The following is a 22,116-nucleotide window of genomic DNA, read 5'->3' as shown; positions in this document are numbered from 1 at the left end:
ACCTTGCAAGGTAGGCACATACCAAATATAGTTATCCTATTACATGTACTTATTGTATGAGAGAATTTAACATTAAAAAAAATCTTTATTATTTTCTCTCAAGTAGTTCAAGTTGCTAAACCATGAAAACAAGGTCAAGGACATTGGACATGTGACTGACGGAAACCTCGTAACATGAGGCATCTATATACAAAGTATGAAGCACTCAGGTCTTCCAGCTTCTAAAATATAAAGCTTTTAAAAAGTTGGCTAACGTCCCGGAGACCCCTCCGGTTCACTATCCCTATGTCTAGCTTTCTGCGACAAAAAGCATTGATCAAATTTTCCCAAACATTAAATATCTTTACTGTTGACTGTATCTTTACTGTTGACAACCCAATGACACTACTTTTCTTGCATGATTTGCTTGTACCAGTAAAATAATCCTTCAAGCTTTTTATTTCATTGAAACTTCACCTTGAACACTGAAGCATAAAATTAAAGTCATATCCTAATTTATTTTATTCCAATGTGAAATTTGCATTGCACCACATCTGATTCACTTGTAACCACCTTGAGGCTAATAAACAACAGTTTTCCAAAACTCATAAGATATATGTAAGAATATCCACTTAGGTTATATATATAAGACATCCAGTGACGAGGTTCTTGACTTGTTGCATTAATCATTGATTTTTTTTAAATGAAAAAAAACTGATCTTGATCACTGGATTAACAAAAGGAATTTGAAAGGAAAGAAAATAAATCTGTTAAGAATGAGCAGAACAAACATGTAAAATAGATAACCAGCAGAACATTTAGGATATTCCATATTTGAATTATACTGTCACTTACATTCATCGGGGAAAGCAATATCAGGAACTGAAAACAAAATCAAATATAACAATAATGACTGTGTAAGAATTAAGATACAGACAATTTCACAGACTTCATTTTAATGGTATTATTACACTATGTATGAGTCTTAAGAGATGTTCATATCAATAATCCATATTGGAACTGTCTATCAGTTGACTGCCTTTAAACTTCTTGTAATCTGAAAGATAAACATTAAATGATTAAAATATATTTTTAGTGTGTTGTTAAAATTATTGAAAATATTCTAAATTTGTAGTAGTCGCTTTTAAAATTTAAAACTACCAGTATTTATGAAAGTAATTCTTTAAGCAGATTTTCAAAACTAATCACCACCCAAAATTTCATAGATTTTTTGTCTGTTCATTTCATACTTAAAAAATAAAACAATTTTGTGTACAGGTTTCTTTATAAGAAAAGTGTCTAAAATGCCAGGATTATTTTTCATTCAAGATTTCCGTACTTCTGTTTTAACAACAAACAGAAGTAAACATTCACAGCCTGACAATATACATTGGAAGGTCATGTTATTCTCTGACTTTTAATGGTGTATTTACAATTAATCCATTTGATTTATGATCTGTACTGATATTTTAGTCTTAGATACATGATTTTTGTATTACTTGTTAATAGGTTTGAACTAGCTTTCAGTATCTGTATGTACTCTCAGATTTTTAAGTTTGTATTGATTAAATGGGTTGAGCCTTTTTTAACTGATTTTTAATGTCTGTTGTCATGTTGTACAGTTACCCCACTGTCCTAGGTTAGGGAAAGTATTTGATACCAGCAAACATGTTTAACCCCACTCCATTCTGTATGTGTCTGTCCAAAATAAGGCACCTGTTATTCAGCGGGTGTGCATTTGTTGCTCTATATCATATTTGTTTTCTCTTTAATTGTTTTGTACATAAATCTGACCATAAGTTTTCATGGTTGAACTGTTTCACTTTTGTCAATTCATGACCTTTTACAGCTGACTCTGTGGTATGGATTTTGCTCATTGTTATACGCCATAAGTGGACCTACAGTTGTGTAATAGTCTAAATCATTTGGTCTCTTGAAGAGAGGTGTTTCATTGGTAATCGTACCACATATTCTTATCTTTATATGCAGTAATGTTCATTCTCATTTGCTCAATCACAAGTTCTGGTTTTTATCTATCCTCATATATATATTTAATGACACTATGCACATGAAAGTGGTGTGGCCAAAGACTTGTTTAATTTAATCAAACTACAACTACATCCTACTTTTTGAGGTATTTGGGTTTCACAGAAAGTAAATAAAGGGTTCGTTAAATTTAAACAAGAGGCTCTCAAGAGCCTGAATCGCTCACCTTGATTCTTTTGGTTAAATCTCTCATCAATGATTATTTTGGCTTTTCAATTTATTTTAATGTTTTTTGGATCGTCCTATTTTCTTCAAAAGCCAAAAAAAATAATCATTTTCTCCTATGTTCTATTTTAGCCATAATAGCTATGTCTCTTGACATACATGACATACAAGGAAATAAAATATAAAATTTATACTAAATACTCTGAAACTCATTTAGCCTAAGTTTGGCTGAAATTGATACAGCAGTTTCAAAGGAGAAGATTTTTTAAAGTAAGTCAACATGATGAACAAATTGCGAAAAAAGTCCTTAAAGGGCAATAACTCCTTAAGGGGTCAATTGACCATTTTGGTCAAATTGACTTAATTGAAGATCTTACTTTGCTTAACATCATTGCTGTTTACAGTTTATTTCTATCTATAATTATATTCAAGATAATAAACAAAAACAGCAAAATTTCCTTAAAATTATCAATTCAGGGGCAGCAACCCAACAACAGGTTGTCTGATTCATCTGAAAATTTCAGGGCAGATAGATCTTGACCGGATAAACAATATAACTCCAGGTCAGATTTGCTCTAAATGCTTCGGTTTTTGAGTTATAAGCCAAAAACTGCATTTGACCCCTATGTTCTATTTTTAGCAATGGCGACCATGTTTGTTGATACATCATAACTTCGGATACAATTTACAAACTAGATACCCTAAGGAACATTCAGATAAAGTTTGGAAGTATTTGGCCCAATAGTTTCAGAGGAGAAGATTTTTGTAAAAGATTACAAAGATTTACAAAAATGGTTAAAAATTGACTATAAAGGGGCAATAACTCCTAAAGGGGTCAACTGACCATTTCCGTCATTTGACTTATTTGTAAATCTTACTTTGCTGAACATTATTGCTGTTTACAGTTTATCTCTATCTATAATAATATTCAAGATAATAACCAAAAACAGCAAAATTTCCTTAAAATTATCAATTCAGGGGCAGCAACCCAACAACAGGTTGTCTGATTCATCTGAAAATTTCAGGGCAGATAGATCTTGACCTGATAAACAATATTACCCCATGTCAGATTTGCTCTAAATGCTTTGGTTCTTGAGTTATAAGCCAAAAACTGCATTTGACCCCTATGTTCTATTTTTAGCAATGGCGACCATGTTTGTTGATAGATCAAAACTTCGGATACAATTTATAAATTAGATACCCTAAGGAACATTCAGTTAAAGTTTGAAAGTATTTGGCCCAGTAGTTTCAGAGGAGAAGATTCTTGAAATAGTTTACGACGACAGACAACAGACGACGACGGACGCCAAGTGATGGCATAAGCTCACTTGTCCCTTCGGGACAGGTGAGCTAAAAAATGAAGACAATTGCACGGACTTACCTCTTCAAACTTGTGTATCTGTCTGATAAAGAAATCTCCATAACGTCTGGCTACCTTAGTATCAGCTATATGTATCATATCCTACAAAATAAGTCTCAGTGTCATTTCTTGTTTACTCATTTATTTAAACATGAATAGACTTGAACTCATTATTTTATCTTCAGGCAGTTATTCTGCACGTGAAAAATAATAAGACAAGGTGTACTGCTGATTACAAAAAAAAGAAATTTAGCTCAATCACAAAACCATAAATGTGGTGTATTGTAGATTCCTTTATTCTCGTGGGTATGGGCATATTATTAAATGGTGGATATTTGATTTCACAGTTTTGCAGTCTGTATAGAGACAATTTGTACTTTATTAAACATTTAAATTTGTAGTTTACCTGTACCAATGAAATTTTCATTTAGAAAATAATAATTAATTCAGAGCATAGATTTTTGAAGATATTTCTAATATAAATCTTAAAAGATAACCTTAGCTGTATTTGGCAAAACATTTAGGAATTTTGGTCCTCAATGCTTTTCAACTTCGTACTTTATTTGGCCTTTTTAACTTTTTTGAATTTAGCGTCACTGACAAGTCTTTTATAGACGAAACGCGCGTCTGGTGTATATACAAAATTTAGTTCTGGTATCTATGATGAGATTATATATCAAATAGTTCAGACTTCTATCATTTCAAAGATGGTGTAATTGAGGTAATTTTCATTCATATCTCTGAATTCCCCCATTTATCTGTAAATAACTTATTTTTACCTTATCAATATAGAAGTCTACTTCAGATGCTGACTGAAATTCTCCCTCCAAACCACTTGTTCCTTTTGTCCATACCACATTCTTCATCTTATGCTAAAATGACAATAAATCCATATATATCTATGTTTACTGTCGCCAAATTAAACTATAGTTAAGTCTGTGTACAAGTATATTTTAATGTAATGTTACAGTGTTACTAGATAACCAGATCGGCAATTCTTGGCTTAATCTTAAGTATTTGTGATTACTTCCACTATCATATACAAATGGCAAGCTTTATGTGCATATGAGAAAGTGACCTATAACTAAACAGCCACTGCTTAATTTATTAGATATATAAATAATATTTTTTGAGCAAAGTCACAAATTGTTTTCTGTTAATTGTTTTTTTTTTAATTGCAAATCATTTCATATGCAATAAATGACATCATCTTTTCATTAACCTTGCATATCAAATTGGATATATTTTTAATTTCTAATATTTTTAAATACTAAAATGAACCCTACCTAAACTTTTAAAAAATTCATAGATCACACTTAAATTCATCTATATCCTAATGCTTGGTCTTGTTTCAACGAGAGTAGAACGTTTGCTTTCCTATCTACCTAGCTTTCACAAATCAATTTTTATGTACAATTTATATTACAATAATAAGACTATGACAATACAATACAATTACTTACTTTGAAACACATCAAATGTGTCTTTAGTTCCTCAACAGGCTGAAATGGAAAACAAATATCATATATTCCTTTTATATATAAGTTAACTGTGTAGAAATATCCTACATTATGTATCCCATAAGCAAAATTTGTCAAGAAAAATAAAATTTCAATAATTTATACTTACCTGTAGCGGATTGCTTTACCTGTATATTTTATTCTAGATTTTTTCATTCTCATCTTGTTACATATCCTTTTCTAATCAATTCAAGAATTATTTACAGATTTAAAGTTGACTTCCAACAATCATGTGTCCATTCAAAGCTTTATCATTGCCTTTTTAGTGTCAACATCTGAGAGATTAAATCCCTTTACCATTAAACCTAACATAGCTACTGTGTTCATATCTAAAGTGTAATTTTGATTACTGAATGAAATTCATCAACCCCTTATTTTATTTAGTAAGTATTTTTGTAAACTAACACTGGTAATTCTTTATTTTTCTGTACCTCAATTTCTATATATATATAATGATTTATGAAAATTGCATGGATATTTGATTTCATGGTTTTGACAGTTTACATATATGAATGTAGAAAATTTCCATCTTCTTGGTTAACTTATACCCACAAAATCCAGGAAAAATGGTTTCTCTAATTTTTGTGCTATTTTCACATTTCTTGATCACTGTGAGAAAATATTTCTCCTCACTATTGAAATATCTGTTCTCTGCTAAAGATTGATAGAAATTTAATTATGACGTAAAATTTTCTTGGTTTCTTCAGAATTTTCTATTTTGACGTCATGAAAAAAAAGACACCATGCCGAATGACTTCACATATAAAAAACACAACTTTTTGCAAATCTTTGAAAAGAAAGGACAAAATTATTAGAAATTCCATCACTATAACTTGTGCATTACAATATATCTCCACTCTAACAGTTAAATTTTACTTATTTAAAAAGCTCAGCAATCCTTGTGATTTAAATTTTCATTTTTGACTGTCTCAAGTGGAGAAATATTAAAAAAAACTTGTTGCAGTGGTGGAACCATAATATCGCAAGAAAAATAATAAATACACAGCAGTTGATAATTGTTAAAGAAAATTGTCTAGAACTATTGTAGTAAGATAATTGTATGTTGCAATCACAGACTTTGGTTAATTCTTAAGTCCATAACATAACAGGTTTATCAAAATTTATTAAAAATATGTTTTTGTTGTATAAATATGAAAAAAATATTATCTTTTATTTTACATACCATTTCCATAAATCCTGCAAGCTTTGACAATGGCAGTGTTGTATATAACTTCAAATAACTGAAATGATAAAACATTTTGTTAAGTATTTTATAAACTGTCATACATTTAGTCATATAACAAAAACTTGCAATAAATTAAAGGGACACTAGCTACAAGATATATAAAAAATAAAAAATATATTTCTTGTTCAATCCTTAATGAAAGTGAAATAGTCAAATAATAATTTACTTTTAGTAGCCAGTATTGGTTAATTTTATCAAAATAAGTGAAGAAACATTGATAATGTATTATTCCCTTGCAAGCAAATAATTCGACCTCATTTTATACGTATTCATGTGAACTTCAATTTAACCCCTTTAAATAGTTAGTGATGGATAACACATGAATTCTATGTGTATAGTTATTTGAAGGTAAAGAATGTCAACATTGGAAGTGAAACAAACGTAAATCATTTTATTGACTTATTCGATCAACAAAAACTCATTCTTATACAGGTAAAAACTATGATTTACATATATATTTTTAATCTATAATATAAAGTTAAACATGCATAGAAAAATATAATTACATCAGTTCACTTTTTCTATTTATATCTTTATTTATGTTTATATCACTTATATGGTCATCAGAAGTATTCGGAGGCCAACTCCATAATTAGTTAGATGGCGTCTAGACTAAAAACACTCAAAACAAAGCTGCATATTCTGGACACTATGCCATGAAAATTGCTTATTTTCATATTTTTTTCTGATTTGGATAAATGTTTTACATAGTTATTAATCAAATACTAGAATTTGAGTCAAATTAGTGACCATGATTTGATAGCTAGTGCCCCTTTAAACAAATTGATAAAACTTTAAAAACGAAATTAACATTTCAAGACAAGTTTAGAATGATTTTTGTCTAGAATCTTTGAGCATTCAATACAAAAATGTATATTTTTGAATATTCACAAAAATGAGAGATAAATGCTTTTTTATTTTATCATATTCTTTATGCAGTTTAAAATGCAGTTTTTGTGCACAAAACGATATTTAAAATCTGAGACATCACTCCTTTATTATGACTTGACCTTAATTCAACAAAGAAAAACAAATATTACAATATCTTAACATACCTTCTAATGGTTGGCAAAAGAATCTGTTGTTGAACCTCATCAATAAATACTTTATGCTGAAGCATAAATGGTTCCTGAAATAATCAAAACATAAACTGTGTCAGAAATGTTTAAAGAATAAATGGTTTCAGAAATAACTAAAGTAATTTAGTTTTGTTTTTAATGTTTGTAAGGTATTTTAAAAAAACGTGAAGTTCACAATATGATACAATATATGAGACAGCTAGTGTAACTGCTATTTAATTAAGATTAAACATACTCAAAATTATTTTTGAACAAATGACAAATGAGGCATTGCCATGAAGTTGCTGTTTAGTCGTCAATATGCATTGTAAGGCTCATTTAAAAATTTTCTTTTAGAATTTCCTAGATGAACATGAAACATGAAACAACTTTTAATCCTTGAAAAATGTTACATTAAATTTGTTCTGTTATATATACAAACCTTATGGTTTACTACTGAAGGTGTGTCATAGTTAGGTGGTACTGGTGACAAAAACTTAGGACAGGCAAAAGAAAAGTTAGATGTAAACTCTTCAATGTCTCTGCAATAAATAAATCTTAGTAGTCCAACATTCACATATCATTATCATAATTACATTTTTATGCAACCATGAAATTATAAGTTAAATCAAGATTTCTTTGCATTTTTATTTCATGTAATTGCAAAGAGCAAGTACTACAGTCATACATTTGTAGATGTTGCATTTTGTATACGGAAATAGAATATAACTTTTGGAATGCCTTGGGAAACCAAAATAACAGAATCAGAACTACTACCATTTAACAAGAATTTTAATTGATGCACCACATGGACATTTTTGTGTCTCTCTCTAAATTTCCAGACAGACAATTCATATACTGAAGATATAATTTGGACTTCAGTATAATTATATTGTTATCACCACAAGATCTTACCCTTTCTGCATTCTCAGCATTTTATCAGCAAACTTTTCTCTGAGTTGTGAGTGGACGCTTTCGTCTATTCTCATTGGATGTAACACCAGACATTGTGCCAACAAAGTGTACATTTTATCGTTCATTTTTGTTATCTGTACAAAATATAATTTTTATAGTTAATTTGAACCTATTTTTGTAACTATGCATACAGTATTTATATAACATATTGTATATCGTTGACCATTTGTGAAAAGGTAGACTGGTAAATGTTAAAAAACAACTATTCTTACAAATAAGCCCTTTCAATAAAATATGCATGCATACCTTTAATCAACATCTTTAAGATGTGTAATCAATGAATCAATATATAAATAAGTCTTTTGGTAAACAGAAAAAAGATCTTTTTTGTAAATAGGTGCAAAAAATGCAGTAAATGTTTTCTATCATATTAACATATGTAGACAAACTTATTTTCTTTTTCACTGTTGCAAAAAAAGATTGTATCCTTTTAACATGATCTTACAATAGTGAAATCAGACGAAAGCAAAAAAAATAATTAAAATCATTATGGAATCCTGACCAATAACATAGATCAAGTAGACCACATATTTATTTTAACAAAACAATCAACTGTTCAGGGAAAAGTATCAATTTACTATATGAACAGTAGAAACTATCAAAGCATTGTTTATGTCTTATATTGAGAAGTAGTGTTTACCTGATCATACAGCTGTGCCCTAGACTGGAACATTTGTTTGGTTCTCTGAATGTACAGTAATACATTAGATAAAGTCCTGATAGCATCCTGGTACCTCCTCATCATCATATAACAGAAGCCAACATAGTAGAAAGTAGTTATCTGACAGGCTGGTACTCGGGAATACATGTTCTATAAATATACCAAAAGAAGATTTATTTTTGTTGTGCTAATTTGCTTACTTTACATATATCATTTATTATAGAAAATGATAAAATACAGTACAAACAAGTTTCATACAATTCCGTAACTCTGATTGGCAAAGGTTAAATATAAGTAATATTTTATGTTTATATAAAAATTATGCAAGCCAAAGATGTGTTGGAAATTTTCACATGACAAAGTGGTAAATAATGATTACATTTTACAGAATGTAGGTTTCAAATTCAATTACTTTAGTATTAGTACTGGATGTTTCTTTGGTATATACTGTGAATTCGATTTTTATTTCAGTGAGTGCCAACATTCTTGGAAAGAACCGACATTGCATTCTCATTGATACTTGATTTCTAACTCTAGCCAAAGTTTGCATACATATGCCCACAGGAAACTCATACTTGGTTGAACATTTAAATTCTTGAGCAGAATAATCTACAATAAACAGCTGCGCCATGAGCTCATCATACGCCGAATAATATAAGTTATATGGTTCGCTACTGACCCCCTACGGATCCATAGAGGGTTAGTAAAATCCATAGGGGGTGAGGCCGGAGGCCGAGTCCCCTATGGATTTTATTCACCCTCTATGGATCCGTAGGGGGTCCGTAGTTAACCGTATAACGAATTTATCGTACGCTATACTTTTTCTGCTGCGTTTTGTTGTAAAATAAACAACGAAACACAACAACATTAATAGATGACGTCACCATTACCGCGTCACGAACCCCCTATGAAACTTACTAACCCCCTACGGTCTCATAGGGGGTCACCACGTGACGGCGTTAAACCAATCACAACGTGATAATTTACCCGCGGTGCGATAATCTACAATAAACAGCTGCGCCATGAGCTCATCATACGCCTGACGTCTTGTGTGGAAGTTTTATGCAATAATCATAAATAGTTTCTGATAAAAGTTTTAAGCAATAACCATTGTTTTTGAGACATGGTGGGACATGTGAAAGCCCCCCACCCTGTTTTTTTTTACAAATATCACTAAAATAAAATTTTGAATCAAACCAAAAAGAATTCAGATCTTTAGATTAATATAAAAAAGAAGTGTGTACAGTTTCAAGCAATAATCATAAATTGTTTTTGAGATACAGCGCGACATGTAAAAAAAAACCTCCCCTTTTTTTACAAAATACTCAAATACTCAATGATAAAATTTTGAGTCCTCACCAAAAAGTATACAGATCTTTAGATTAATATAACAAAGAAGTGTGTAAAGTTTTAAGCAATAATCATATATCGTTTTTGAGATACGGCACGACATGTAAAAAAACCCTCACCCTTTTTTACAAAATACTCAATAACTCAAAAATAAAATTTTGAATCATCACCAAAAAGTATACAGATATTAAGATTAATATAACTAAGAAGTGTTTAAAGTTTTAAGCCATAATCAAGAATCGTTTTTGAGATACGGTGCGACATGTGAAAAAAACACACCCCTGTTTTAGTTACAAAGTGCCGTAACTCAAAAAGTTTTAATCTTATTTTCACCAAAAAGTATACAGATCATTTGACCATCATAAGAAACATCTATGTTAAGTTTCATGAAATTTGGATAAGTCGTTCTCAAGTTACGGTGCGACATGTTTACGCTGGACAGACGGACAGAATGACGGACGGACAGACGGATGGACACCGGACATTTGTATACCATAATACGTCCCGTCAAAATTTTGACGGGCGTATAAAAATTGGTACCCAAGGAATAGCAGTGAATACACGGTACGCTAGACATCAATGAATGTAAAATGTCTTAAAAAGAAAAAAAACTGTTTTAAACTAGAATAACATTTTCAAAGTTACCTTTTTGTTGAAGTCAATACTTTCCAGTACTTTAAGTGCTTGGTAGTAGTCTCCTAATAAGGAGTGTAATCTAAGTAAGCCAATCAAACTGAAGTATCCCAACATCTTATACAGAGAATGCTGTCCAAACTCTCCAGCAACACTTTCTGGATCACCTGTAAACATAACAGCAAAGATCACATAAAATAACAAAGATCATGTGATACTTTCCTAAAATAGATGTTACTCTAGGTAGTTGTAAAGTGATTAAAAAAATACCACCTGATTGGCAAAGGTTTGTCAGTCAACATTCATATAAATGTTGGAAGAACTGACCTAGTTATCTTAAAGAAGAAAGGAGTAGGTCCAGTAAGACCCCTTTTTGGACCCAAAATATAGCAGTATTACAAAATTGTTAAAATGTATAATTTTATATATTTATTGGACAGCAGAATGCTTCTGCTACATAAATATGGGCTGTTTTTGACAATACAATGTACATATATCGGGTACTAGCACCATTAAGTCATGCTAAATTATTGAAATCTTCACAATTCTAGCATTTTGGTTAAATTTTAAACGGTTTCCATGTACAGCGAAAGTGGCGGCATTCGTGTTCATCCAAAATATTGAAATGTAAGTTGTATTTGATGATATTACATAACATATATAAAGGTTGAGGATGAACACGGATGGGGCCACTTTCATTTTTGACAAAAAACATCTTAAAAGTGACATTTTTCGTCATATTTGGTAGATTTTTTATATTTGAGCTTGAATCGGTGCGTTTTTAATGACTAAATTAGTTAAAATCTTTCACATAAATTAATGGAATCAAATGAAATAGACACTTAAGTGTTTAAAAAGTGGTCAACATTTTTCGTCAGATGAACCTGAAATTTGAGGCCAAAATCGGTCCTTACCGGACCTACTCCTTTGTAAGTTGAGCAACTAGGATAAAGAATTGTCTCATATGGCAATGATTTTTACCAATTTTTTAACAAAACTGGTGGATATTTGATGAAAGATTTTTTTACACTATTCCTGTCATGACTAATTCAGGTAATCCTCCAAGTTTCAGATAAAATAAACAAATGAAAATAATCAGACATTCATACAATTATGTAACAAAAACTTTTACTGTTAATATTTCTACATTTGAACTGACCTCCACTAGTATAGACTTCCAGCTGTCTGTTGATGCTTGACTTCTCTACCAGAGAATGTAACACATTCAATACACTATGTACATTCCAGATCTAAATAAAGATTAAAGAAATAATTACAATATAATATTTACAAATACATTCAGTTTTCCATTCTGTCACTCACTAAGAAACAAATTTTACCATCAATATTGGAAAGCCAACAACATTTTATAATGCTGACTTTCAAGAAACAATTCAATGCAGATTTTTGCAAATTTTCAAGCAATATCCACACAAATAACATCATGTCTCAAAAAATAGTCTGAAGTACATTGTACTTGGTAATTCATCAATAGAATGTTTTATAGTATTACACTTTAGTCTTATTTACTTGTTTTCATACTGTACAAAAAGTGTAGGCTAAGAAAAACTCTTATATGCACCGAAAAATGACAGAAATCCTAATTAATAAATTTGTCACAAAGTTACCTTTGGGTGTCCTCTTAGTACATTGATTTCATCTTCTGACTTCTTACCAATTTTACTTCTGTGTATACTAAAGCACTGAAACTAAGAACAAAACAAAGCATGAACTTCTTGAAATAGTGCAGATTAACACTACACATGTTGTGTTCACTATTACTAAAAGCCAAAAGCATATTTATTATTAAAGAGGGGAATCAATTTGATAATATTCAAGTTCTTTACCTTATTATCAATAAGTGATTCATGAATTAATCCTTTAATTGAAATAGAAATGTGTCATATAATAGAATTAATGATTTTTAAAAAGGCACACAAATTGTATTAACAAAAAAAAATATCAAACCTAAGCCTATAGACTGAAGATATGTCATAGATTTGATATTCTTAAGCTTGTTGCCACTACATTAAAGGTATTATTTATATTATAGCAATGACCTACCATAAACATTAAAAGGTAACTCTACATGTTGTAATACAAACAAGTATATATTTGACAAATGCAAGTGATTTCTGTGGTTATGAAGTAATAGGTGGCATTCCATATAAATATAGATTCTTACATTGATACCAGTGGATTATCGGATTTATCCAATCGAGATAGTTAAATTATCAATTTTAAAGATCGAGCCGCCTCGGCGAGTACTTTAAAATTTATAATTTAACTATCGAGATTGGATAAATCCGATAATCCACGAGTAACTATGTAAGAATCTGTTTCTCTAATGATTAAAAAGACATTTTCTTTTTTTTGTTTACCGAAAATCCCCTTCGAGTGCCTTTCACATTGCACGAAGTTGTCAATTTCATTAACACCTGTTATCATATTTTGGTTCATCCAGTCAGCCAAAAAAGGTCATGACCCTTTAAATCATCCAATGATCTTCTGAGATCACCAGCAACCACACGTTGATTAAATTTTTTTATACAATGGGTTCGAAAAGGGATAAATTTCCATAGAATTAGAGAAACTAGATAAACAAACCTGATAAATAAATTCATCAATGATATCCCATAGCCACTGGTTAGGTAGCTCTAAATGTACAGGTCCTTCTGCATCTATTATAAAAAAACAAACATAATTCATCAATGATATCCCATAACCACTGGTTAGGTAGCTCTAAATGTACTGGTCCTTCTGCATCTATTATAAAAAAACAAACATAATTCATCAATGATAACCCATAACCACTGGTTAGGTAGCTCTAAATGTACTGGTCCTTCTGCATCTATTATAAAAAAACAAACATAATTCATCAATGATATCCCATAACCACTGGTTAGGTAGCTCTAAATGTACAGGTCCTTCTGCATCTATTATAAAAAAAAAAAACATAATTCATCAATGATATCCCATACCACTGGTTAGGTAGCTCTAAATGTACAGGTCCTTCTGCATCTATAAACAACAGGTTTGAACATTTGTTTTTAATTGTGGCTTTTAATTTTCAAGCAGTTATAAAGTTATTAATTTCTTAGTACAAACATATGCTTATTGAAGTATCCTGTTAAATTGGGTATGTTTGAGAAGTTATTAAATGAACCAATATATCCAAAACCAAAAGAGTCAAAATATAAGAAAATGTATTTCAAACATGATTATTTAAACAAAATAGCAAAATAAAGTATAAAATAGATAAATCACAAAAAATATAAAATAATTTGAAATTATAACTTAAAAATAATGCTAGATTCCCTCAGAATTAAATAAACTCATAAAATCATTGCCTTTTAACATATTAAAATGCACTACAATACTTACTAAGGATAAAGTTGAATAGATTACAGTAGTTGTAATATGATTCAAACATCTGTTCTAGCGTTGGTCCAGTCTGTAATAAAAATAAAATAAAACTAGTCATTTCTCAAGATTTATATTCTTAAAATTCAGACAATGTAAGGATGTATTCTCTAAAATTTTTACTGAAACCTACAAGACTAATTTCTCTCTAACATGTTTAAATAATTTTAGAATGACCATGAGAAAAGAATAAAGATTAACATATTTTTTTAAGATTCAAATAAATATCTTACTGTTATTGTGTATATTTCATGATTATACTTTATAAAGGCGTCCAAATCAGATAACTGCTCCTCACATTTTACACTTACCTGTACTCTGGCATATATATGTCTGTAATACAGTTCTTTGTACAATACTAGAAATGTGTGGTCTGAAAAAAAGGTTTGTATTTTTGAACATTGTTATACAATTCCAGAAATGAATGGTTTGAAGGAAGAATTTGTATTTCTTGATACAGTAATATGCATCCTAATAAATTGTATTTGTGAACATTATGAAGTGCTTGTTGACTGTTAATGACATTTGTATGATTTTTACTAGATTTTTATATTGCTGTAGGTAGACTAACATTTTAACATGTTTTCTTGGTTGATTTATATTTTTGATATAACATTGTCAAGTTTGAAATGTAAGTGGGCAGTACTTTAAACATTAATACATTTTTACAATATCTATGCATCATGCTCAAGAATATGCTAGTTCTAACAAGGTTCTTATTCTGCATGAGAGTTAAACAACAATAACATAACAAATATAACTTTGTTTCTATTATTAAAACTTTATATTCATCAGTGCGTCTTTGTGTACGATCTGGAGGAGTGCTGTCAGATGCGTTTGACAATTTTCTTGGTGTAAAACAAGGGGAACCTTTATCGCCTTTGCTGTTTTTGTTTTTTATTAACGACATTATTCAAGATATTTCCGTTGAAACAGATAAAGACATCGTGTCTCTAAATGGATTTTTAATATATTTGATCTTATTTGCTGATGATACCGTACTTTTTGGAAAATCAACGAATGTGTTGCAACATTTACTGAATAAATTACTACTATATTGTAATAAATGGAACATAGAAGTAAACACGGAGAAGACAAAAGTTGTTGTTTTCCGAAATGGATGGAGGCCTGTGGTAAACCGTTTTTATTACAACGACAGAGAATTAGAAATTGTGAACTCCTATGTATACCTCGGTATATTGCTCCACTATAATGGAAAATTTTTACAAACTCAAAAGCGTTTATCTCAACAAGGATCAAGAGCTTTATCTTCACTAATAAATTCATTGAAACAAATATATGTGACTACTGAACAACAAATTTTCCTATTCGATAGTATGGTTGGATCCGTTTTAAGTTATGGGTCTGAAATATGGGGTTTTCATCGTGCTGGTGATATAGAGCTTATATATAATAGATTTTGTAGATTTATTTTGAAACTTGGTAAAAAAGTCCCTACAAATTTTTTATATGGTGAACTTGGGCACTTGCCATTGCATATTTTGAGAAAATATAAAATCCTGAAATATTGGATTCATATTGTAACTAATAAACCTCATATTGTATATGAAGTTTATAAACTTTTGTACAAAGATGCAAATAATGGTAAAATTAATTGGGCGTCTAACGTAAAAAAATTGTTATGTAAGCTTGGATTTTATGATGTATGGATTTCACAAGATAGCAGTAAATTATCATTTGATTGTATAAAAACACGTATTAAAGATCAATTTTTACAAAGCTGGAATACAGCTTTAGAAGAATGTAGTAAACTTTGTATTTATAAACGATATAAACTAGAATTTGGTTTTGAAAAATACTTAGATTTTCATTGTAATGTATCTATATTAACAAAACTACGTAGCGGCACACTTAAATTAAATGTTGAAGTTGGTCGTTATCTAAATACTCAAAGAGAAAACAGAATTTGTATGTGTTGTAATATGAATGTTTTAGAGGACGAGTATCATTTTGTTTTATCATGTCCAGCGTATAGATCTGTACGTATAGAATTTTTACCTTTATTCTACTGTTCTTGGCCAAATCGGCACAAGTTAGATAATTTATTACAAGCTCATTCTAAATCTCTGACAGTAAAACTATGTAACTATTTAAATGCAGCTTGGAAAATTAGATCGCATATATTGTCATAATATTATTGCATACTCTGTAACTACTGTTCTCTGCTGTCTTTTGTTTGTCATATATTGTATATATTTTCGTTTGCCATAGCATGTATATGCTTCTTGCAAATAAAGTATTCATTCATTCATTCAACTTCTGCTTGCCAATCAACCAAATAACTTTTAAAAAAACTATTTGCATGGGACATTATAACACGAATTTACCAGAGATGGAGTGATCAACAGATTAAAGACATTCAGAAGTGTTAATTAGGCCATAAACATGTCATCTAAAGAAAACAGTTCAATAAACAAATGCTATAAATGTATTAAAATAATTCTGATCAAAAGCAAGCCCAGCATGAAATTATTATTTCCCAAACAAGGATGAGCATATGAAATGCATAAAAAAATAAGAAAATTGATTTCCCATGAATAAAAGTACTTTTACAGTACATGATATTAATCATAATATCTTTCATTGCACTGGATAAGTATACATGTAATTCCAAGCATACTAAAAAGAAAGATCATTCAGTTTATTTCTACACATCTTTACCATTTTGCACTATGGGAGCAATAATTTCTGATTCTGGCCAGGGAGTTGTCTTGAAGAATCTGTCTGTCAACTTGTTGAATCTGAAATTGTACAAAAATCAATCCAGTTAACTGTTGTATATAAAGGGGCACCAGCTATGAGATATATAAAAATCTAAAGTTTGATTTTTTTCTGTTCAATCAATAACGAAAGTGAAATAGTGAAATAACAACTCGCTTTTTGCAGCCAAAAATGTTCAATTTTGTCAAATTACGATAAGAAACATTTATAATTAGTTATTTACTTGCAAGTGAATGAGTCAATCTCTTTAAATCCGTATTCATATGAACTTCAATTTAACCCCTAGCTAGAGATTGACAATGCATGCATTGCACCTGTACTGGTTATTTAAAGAAAAAGAATGTCAACAATGAAAGTGAAACCACGGTAAATCATTTGAGTAATAATGCGATGCACATAAAATCATTCTTATACGATTAAAAACAATGAGAAACATATATTTTTAAACTATAAAATCAAATCAAACAGACCTATAAAAATCCAATTGCACGTGTAGATTTAATCTATTTATATCTTTATTTGGATGCCGCACTCGCACTATCAATTTCTATGTTCAGTGGATCATGAAAATATGGTAAAAACTCTAATATGACATCAAAATTAAAAAGATCATACTATATGGAACATGTGAACTAATAATGAGCTTCAAATTCATCAAAAACTACCTTGTTCAAAAACTTTAACATGAAGCAGGACAGACAGAAGGACGGACAGAGATCCAAAGACCAAAAAACTTAATTCCCTTAGGTGAAGCATAATAAAATTTGAGATTCAGTTTGTTTCTAAACCATACTGCTGGCACATTATGTTGTGCTTTTGCAATTTGTCAATGAACTGTCTTTTAACTTATTTTTAATTAAATTTTTGGTTTGTGTAAAAATTAAGGGTTAATGAGCAAAATTAGGGTTAACCATGAAAAACTCAGCACATCCTTTTTATTGGCCTTGTGAGCTTTACAAAGATATAAGTACAGCATTAACTTTGCAAATCTATCAACTTTTTGTTGAATAGCCTTCATAATTGACTCACAAGATTTGAAGAAGGTGCATCTATTCAAGCAATTGTACCAAATCAATGTTTTCCTGACATTTACATGTGTCAGACATAAGAAGATTTTGTTTTATCAGCTGAACTGATTATATATATACATATATCTTAATAGAATAAAAATTGAAAAAGTTAAAAAAATTGTTTTATACCTGCATAGTTTATGCAGTAAGAGACATACCCATTTTCATATGCATTTTGAATTTCATACAGATTCTGGTCATTTATAGCCTTCTGGAATACCATTAGGAAATTCTTGATTACATCTGGTACGATATACGAGGATGTCTGTTGGGCATATTGTCTTTCATATTCCAAATCTTGGCGTGGATCACCTTAAAAAAATATAACATAGCTTTATTAAATCATTTAGCTTAAAATCTCTGAAAATATATTTTTAAAAGTAACTGATACATTATACTGTAAAAGCAGAAGATTTCGTGGAAAGAATACGTCCATGAAATTCAACCTCCATATAATACCACTTACATTTAAGTAAACCACGAAATTAAACCCCCATGAAATCTTATAGAGAGACAAAACCACAAAATTTTAACCCCACAAAAATGAATGTTTCTAAAGTATTTGTTATAGAAATAAAATTATTTACTTTTCCTGGTATTCAAAACATTTTGGTTCAGATTAAAACAATATTGCACACTATCAAAAGAGTTGATAAACAATGACACAGAAATAGACACTGCTTCCTTGACGCAGGCATCAGAGCTGTATGAATTGGTTGAAGTAGCATCAATGTTACTATTATACTAAATCATGAAAGTGTTATTGCACGAGCATTGTCAGAGGAATATTCAAGCTTGTGCACTATTTTTTACTGCCAGGGTCAATATTCCTCAATGATAGTGCAACAAATCTATAAACTTCTTCATTACGGCTGATTTTCTTTTTAACCATAGTGATATCAGTGACTAATTTTAAAGACTTTAAGAAGACTTTATGTAGATTTCCCAACATACCTGTGTGTGCATCATAATCAGTAGCACCTGGTTGTGGATATGCTGGATAATACTGAAATATAAATAATACATTTTAGTGTATTCACTCCAATCAAATTAAAAATCATTGGTTTTAACTCAAGATATGCATTCAAGATTACATAGAAATTAAGTTTCAAGTGGATCCTTTGGCTAATATTGCCTTAAAATGTACAAGACAATGTTACAAACCCGTTTATCTGGAAAAAAATTAATGTATAGCAAAGCTGCATGCTCTAGATAAACAAAATTCAAAATGTACTTTTGCATTTCATGTTTAAGAACTTGGATGTTACAGCACCACAAATAATAATTGAAATGAACTGGATTGATTGGCATGAGCTATAGAGGGACAAAAGGTACCTGACAATAATTGGTGATATAAACTGTATACCAGCTTGGACCATATCAAATGAAACTTAGGTGCTTATTAATTTTATCATCTTCTGCAGAGACGAAAAAGAGTTCATAGCAAAATCCAGTTAAGTTTAAAGTTATTTAAAGCAAAAGCATAAAATCCATTTTAATGAAATGTACAATGTCTTAAAGCATTTCACGGTGCACAGCTTAGTCTGTCCTTCCGAATTAAATTTGAGTTCAAAACAGTCATTTTATATAATTAGCCGAAGGGTCCAGTTGTCCAGTTGAACCTTAAGTGCCTTTTTGATGTTTGAGGTAGGAGGATGACAGAATTAACTGTTAGACAAACTTAGAAAGCTAGCTACGAATGACTATGATTACCGCAACAAATATTGATGTGTTAGACAGGATTCTTAACTTATTTTAAGGTAATTTAATGTAGATTTTCGATATACATCATAACATGTATCAAGTTTAAGGGGGATGGACTACCACAGAAGCAAATACATTGAAAATTCTTGATCAAGTTTCATTTCTTAAAAATGAGTTGGGTACCTGGTGTTAAATAAAAGCAGTGTCTGCGCGTACCCGCGTGCGGGTACGAATAGTCAAATTGCCGTTCTAGGCTGCGCGTACCCACATCCGGTTTTCTAATAAAATGCCATTGAATCGGGTATAAAACGTGAAATATCTACGGAAATTATTGATAAAATGGGGATATCGTGTAGAACGAGTGAAAAGTATGAAAAATAACATTTTCAAATTGTATTTATTAAATAATGATACATAATAATCATTGCAAAATTAAATGCACAATGATGGAAAATGAACCTGTACAGTTCCTCCCTGTAAAAGAAAAACATGATAGAAATTAATACTATTATAAAATTTTAATGCAAATTTAAAGAATATTTTTTTATAAATTAAAAATATACCCATATGATATTTTAAAATAATCTTTAAGTAAAATGTAAAACAGAAACTAGAATTTTAAAATATATAAAACTACTAAAATTAAACTTCATGAGTTTATAAAAATTAAAATTTAAAGAAGCAAGTAATAATGAATAATGAAATGTGAACGGAGGCTGGCAACATTTGAAATGTGCAGCCGGGTTGAAATCCGTGCCAAAACAATCATATTTGATATGTAAAATGTGTTCCAAATCTTAATTAGTTACATGAATCTTTTGTAATTGGTTTAAATTGATATTATTACTTGCTTCTTTAAATTTTTATAAACTCCAGCTTTAATTTTAGTAGTTTTATTTTACTTTTTTCTTTTCAGGGACTGTACAGTTTCATTTTCCATCATTGTGCATTTAATTTTAATTAATAAATACAATTTGAAAATATTATTTTTTCATATTCTTCACTCGTTCTACACGAAATCCCTCTAATATTGATAATTTTCTTACATATTTCACTTTTCATTCCCGATTCGATGGCCTTTTATTAGAAAACCGGATGTGGGTACGCGCAGCCTAGAACGACAATATGACTATTCGTACCCCAATGCGGGTACGCGCAGCCTAGAACGACAATATGACTATTCGTACCCGAATGCGGGTACGCGCAGCCTAGAACGACAATATGACTATTCGTACCCGAATGCGGGTACGCGCAGACACTGCCTTAAATAAAGTAATATACATGTATTGGACTGGAGGTATTTTTTTCAGAGACAGTCTGTGTTTACTTCATCTTTATGATGTACATGATGTATACAATATATTTAACAATGTCAATTTCTCATGTTTTTGATGAAGAAATAAAATATAAAATACTGTGAAAACCAATAAATGTACATCACTAGTTTAACTTGGAGCAAGTACCGGATTGTCTTCTGGTCAAAATATTGAATCTATTTATAGTTTTAAAGAGATGCCGGGCTGTCAACAATATGATGGTCTATCCTGTATTGATCGAAAGAGGAATGGCGTTGAAAATACATATAACATATACAAACGACCTGTGTAGATTCTATATACAAAAGTTCATATTAAAAACAATTATATTTACTTCAGGAGGAGCAAAAGATGCTGGTGGTTCGTCACTCCACATGTTGGAAAAATTCTCCGAGAGAGTTGCCTGCCCTTGGAAAACGAAAAGAAAAAGAAAACAAAGTCGGACATCGGAGTAAAAGTCAACTCGTACCTTTGTCAACTCGTACTTTTAATACTTTTGGTCGAACATTACGAAGACTTGAATTCCTGCAAACAAACTGTACAAGAAAATATAATGCTCAGTTTAAATTCAAATATTTTTATATATAATTACATAATTGCATTTATATTTGGAATATTGAATCTGAGTTTAAATTCTTACTTGTGAACCTTTATTTTGTGTATTCACTCCATTGTTCGATGACTATATATATCGACTAATATGACATATAAGTCGATTACCAACACGGCTTCAGACAGAAAAGATCATGCGAATCTCAATTAGTAACAACAATTGAAGATATCGCAAAACATCTAGATAAAAAAGAGCAAGTGGATATGCTAATATTAGATTCCAGAAAGCATTTGATGTAGTGCCTCACAGTCATAC

At 30.3% G+C, this 22,116-nt stretch overlaps 1 protein-coding gene across 1 annotated transcript; it reads right to left on the bottom strand.

Annotated features, from left to right (window-relative positions):
- Window positions 1-915: 915 nt before the first annotated feature.
- LOC134725924 (eukaryotic translation initiation factor 3 subunit L-like) lies at window positions 916-21,676 on the bottom strand. The gene is made up of 19 exons (XM_063590216.1): window positions 21,583-21,676; window positions 19,183-19,234; window positions 18,387-18,540; window positions 17,099-17,178; window positions 14,728-14,789; window positions 14,378-14,447; window positions 13,601-13,674; window positions 12,622-12,702; window positions 12,153-12,243; window positions 11,006-11,160; window positions 8,990-9,160; window positions 8,290-8,423; window positions 7,817-7,916; window positions 7,372-7,445; window positions 6,254-6,311; window positions 5,014-5,052; window positions 4,330-4,422; window positions 3,572-3,652; window positions 916-1,036 (listed from the first exon to the last, which is right to left on the bottom strand). The coding sequence occupies exons 1-19, from the start codon at window positions 21,622-21,624 to the stop codon at window positions 1,007-1,009; spliced, it is 1,641 nt and encodes a 546-aa protein (XP_063446286.1). The 5' UTR covers window positions 21,625-21,676; the 3' UTR covers window positions 916-1,006.
- Between the last annotated feature and the right edge of the window lie 440 nt (window positions 21,677-22,116).

Source organism: Mytilus trossulus, chromosome 7, assembly GCF_036588685.1.
Source record: "Mytilus trossulus isolate FHL-02 chromosome 7, PNRI_Mtr1.1.1.hap1, whole genome shotgun sequence".
Taxonomy (NCBI): domain Eukaryota; kingdom Metazoa; phylum Mollusca; class Bivalvia; order Mytilida; family Mytilidae; genus Mytilus; species Mytilus trossulus.
This window is presented reverse-complemented; position numbering and strand designations above follow the sequence as displayed.

Excerpts from the sequence above, each read along its gene's own strand:
- LOC134725924 (XM_063590216.1), bottom strand. The coding sequence starts at position 21,624 with ATGTGGAGTGACGAACCACCAGCATCTTTTGCTCCTCCTGAA. Across the intron at positions 19,235-21,582 it reads CATCTTTTGCTCCTCCTGAA|TATTATCCAGCATATCCACA; the intron begins GTAAATATAATT and ends TTTATATTTCAG. Across the intron at positions 14,790-17,098 it reads TGCTCCCATAGTGCAAAATG|ACCACACATTTCTAGTATTG; the intron begins GTAAAGATGTGT and ends CCTTTTTTTCAG.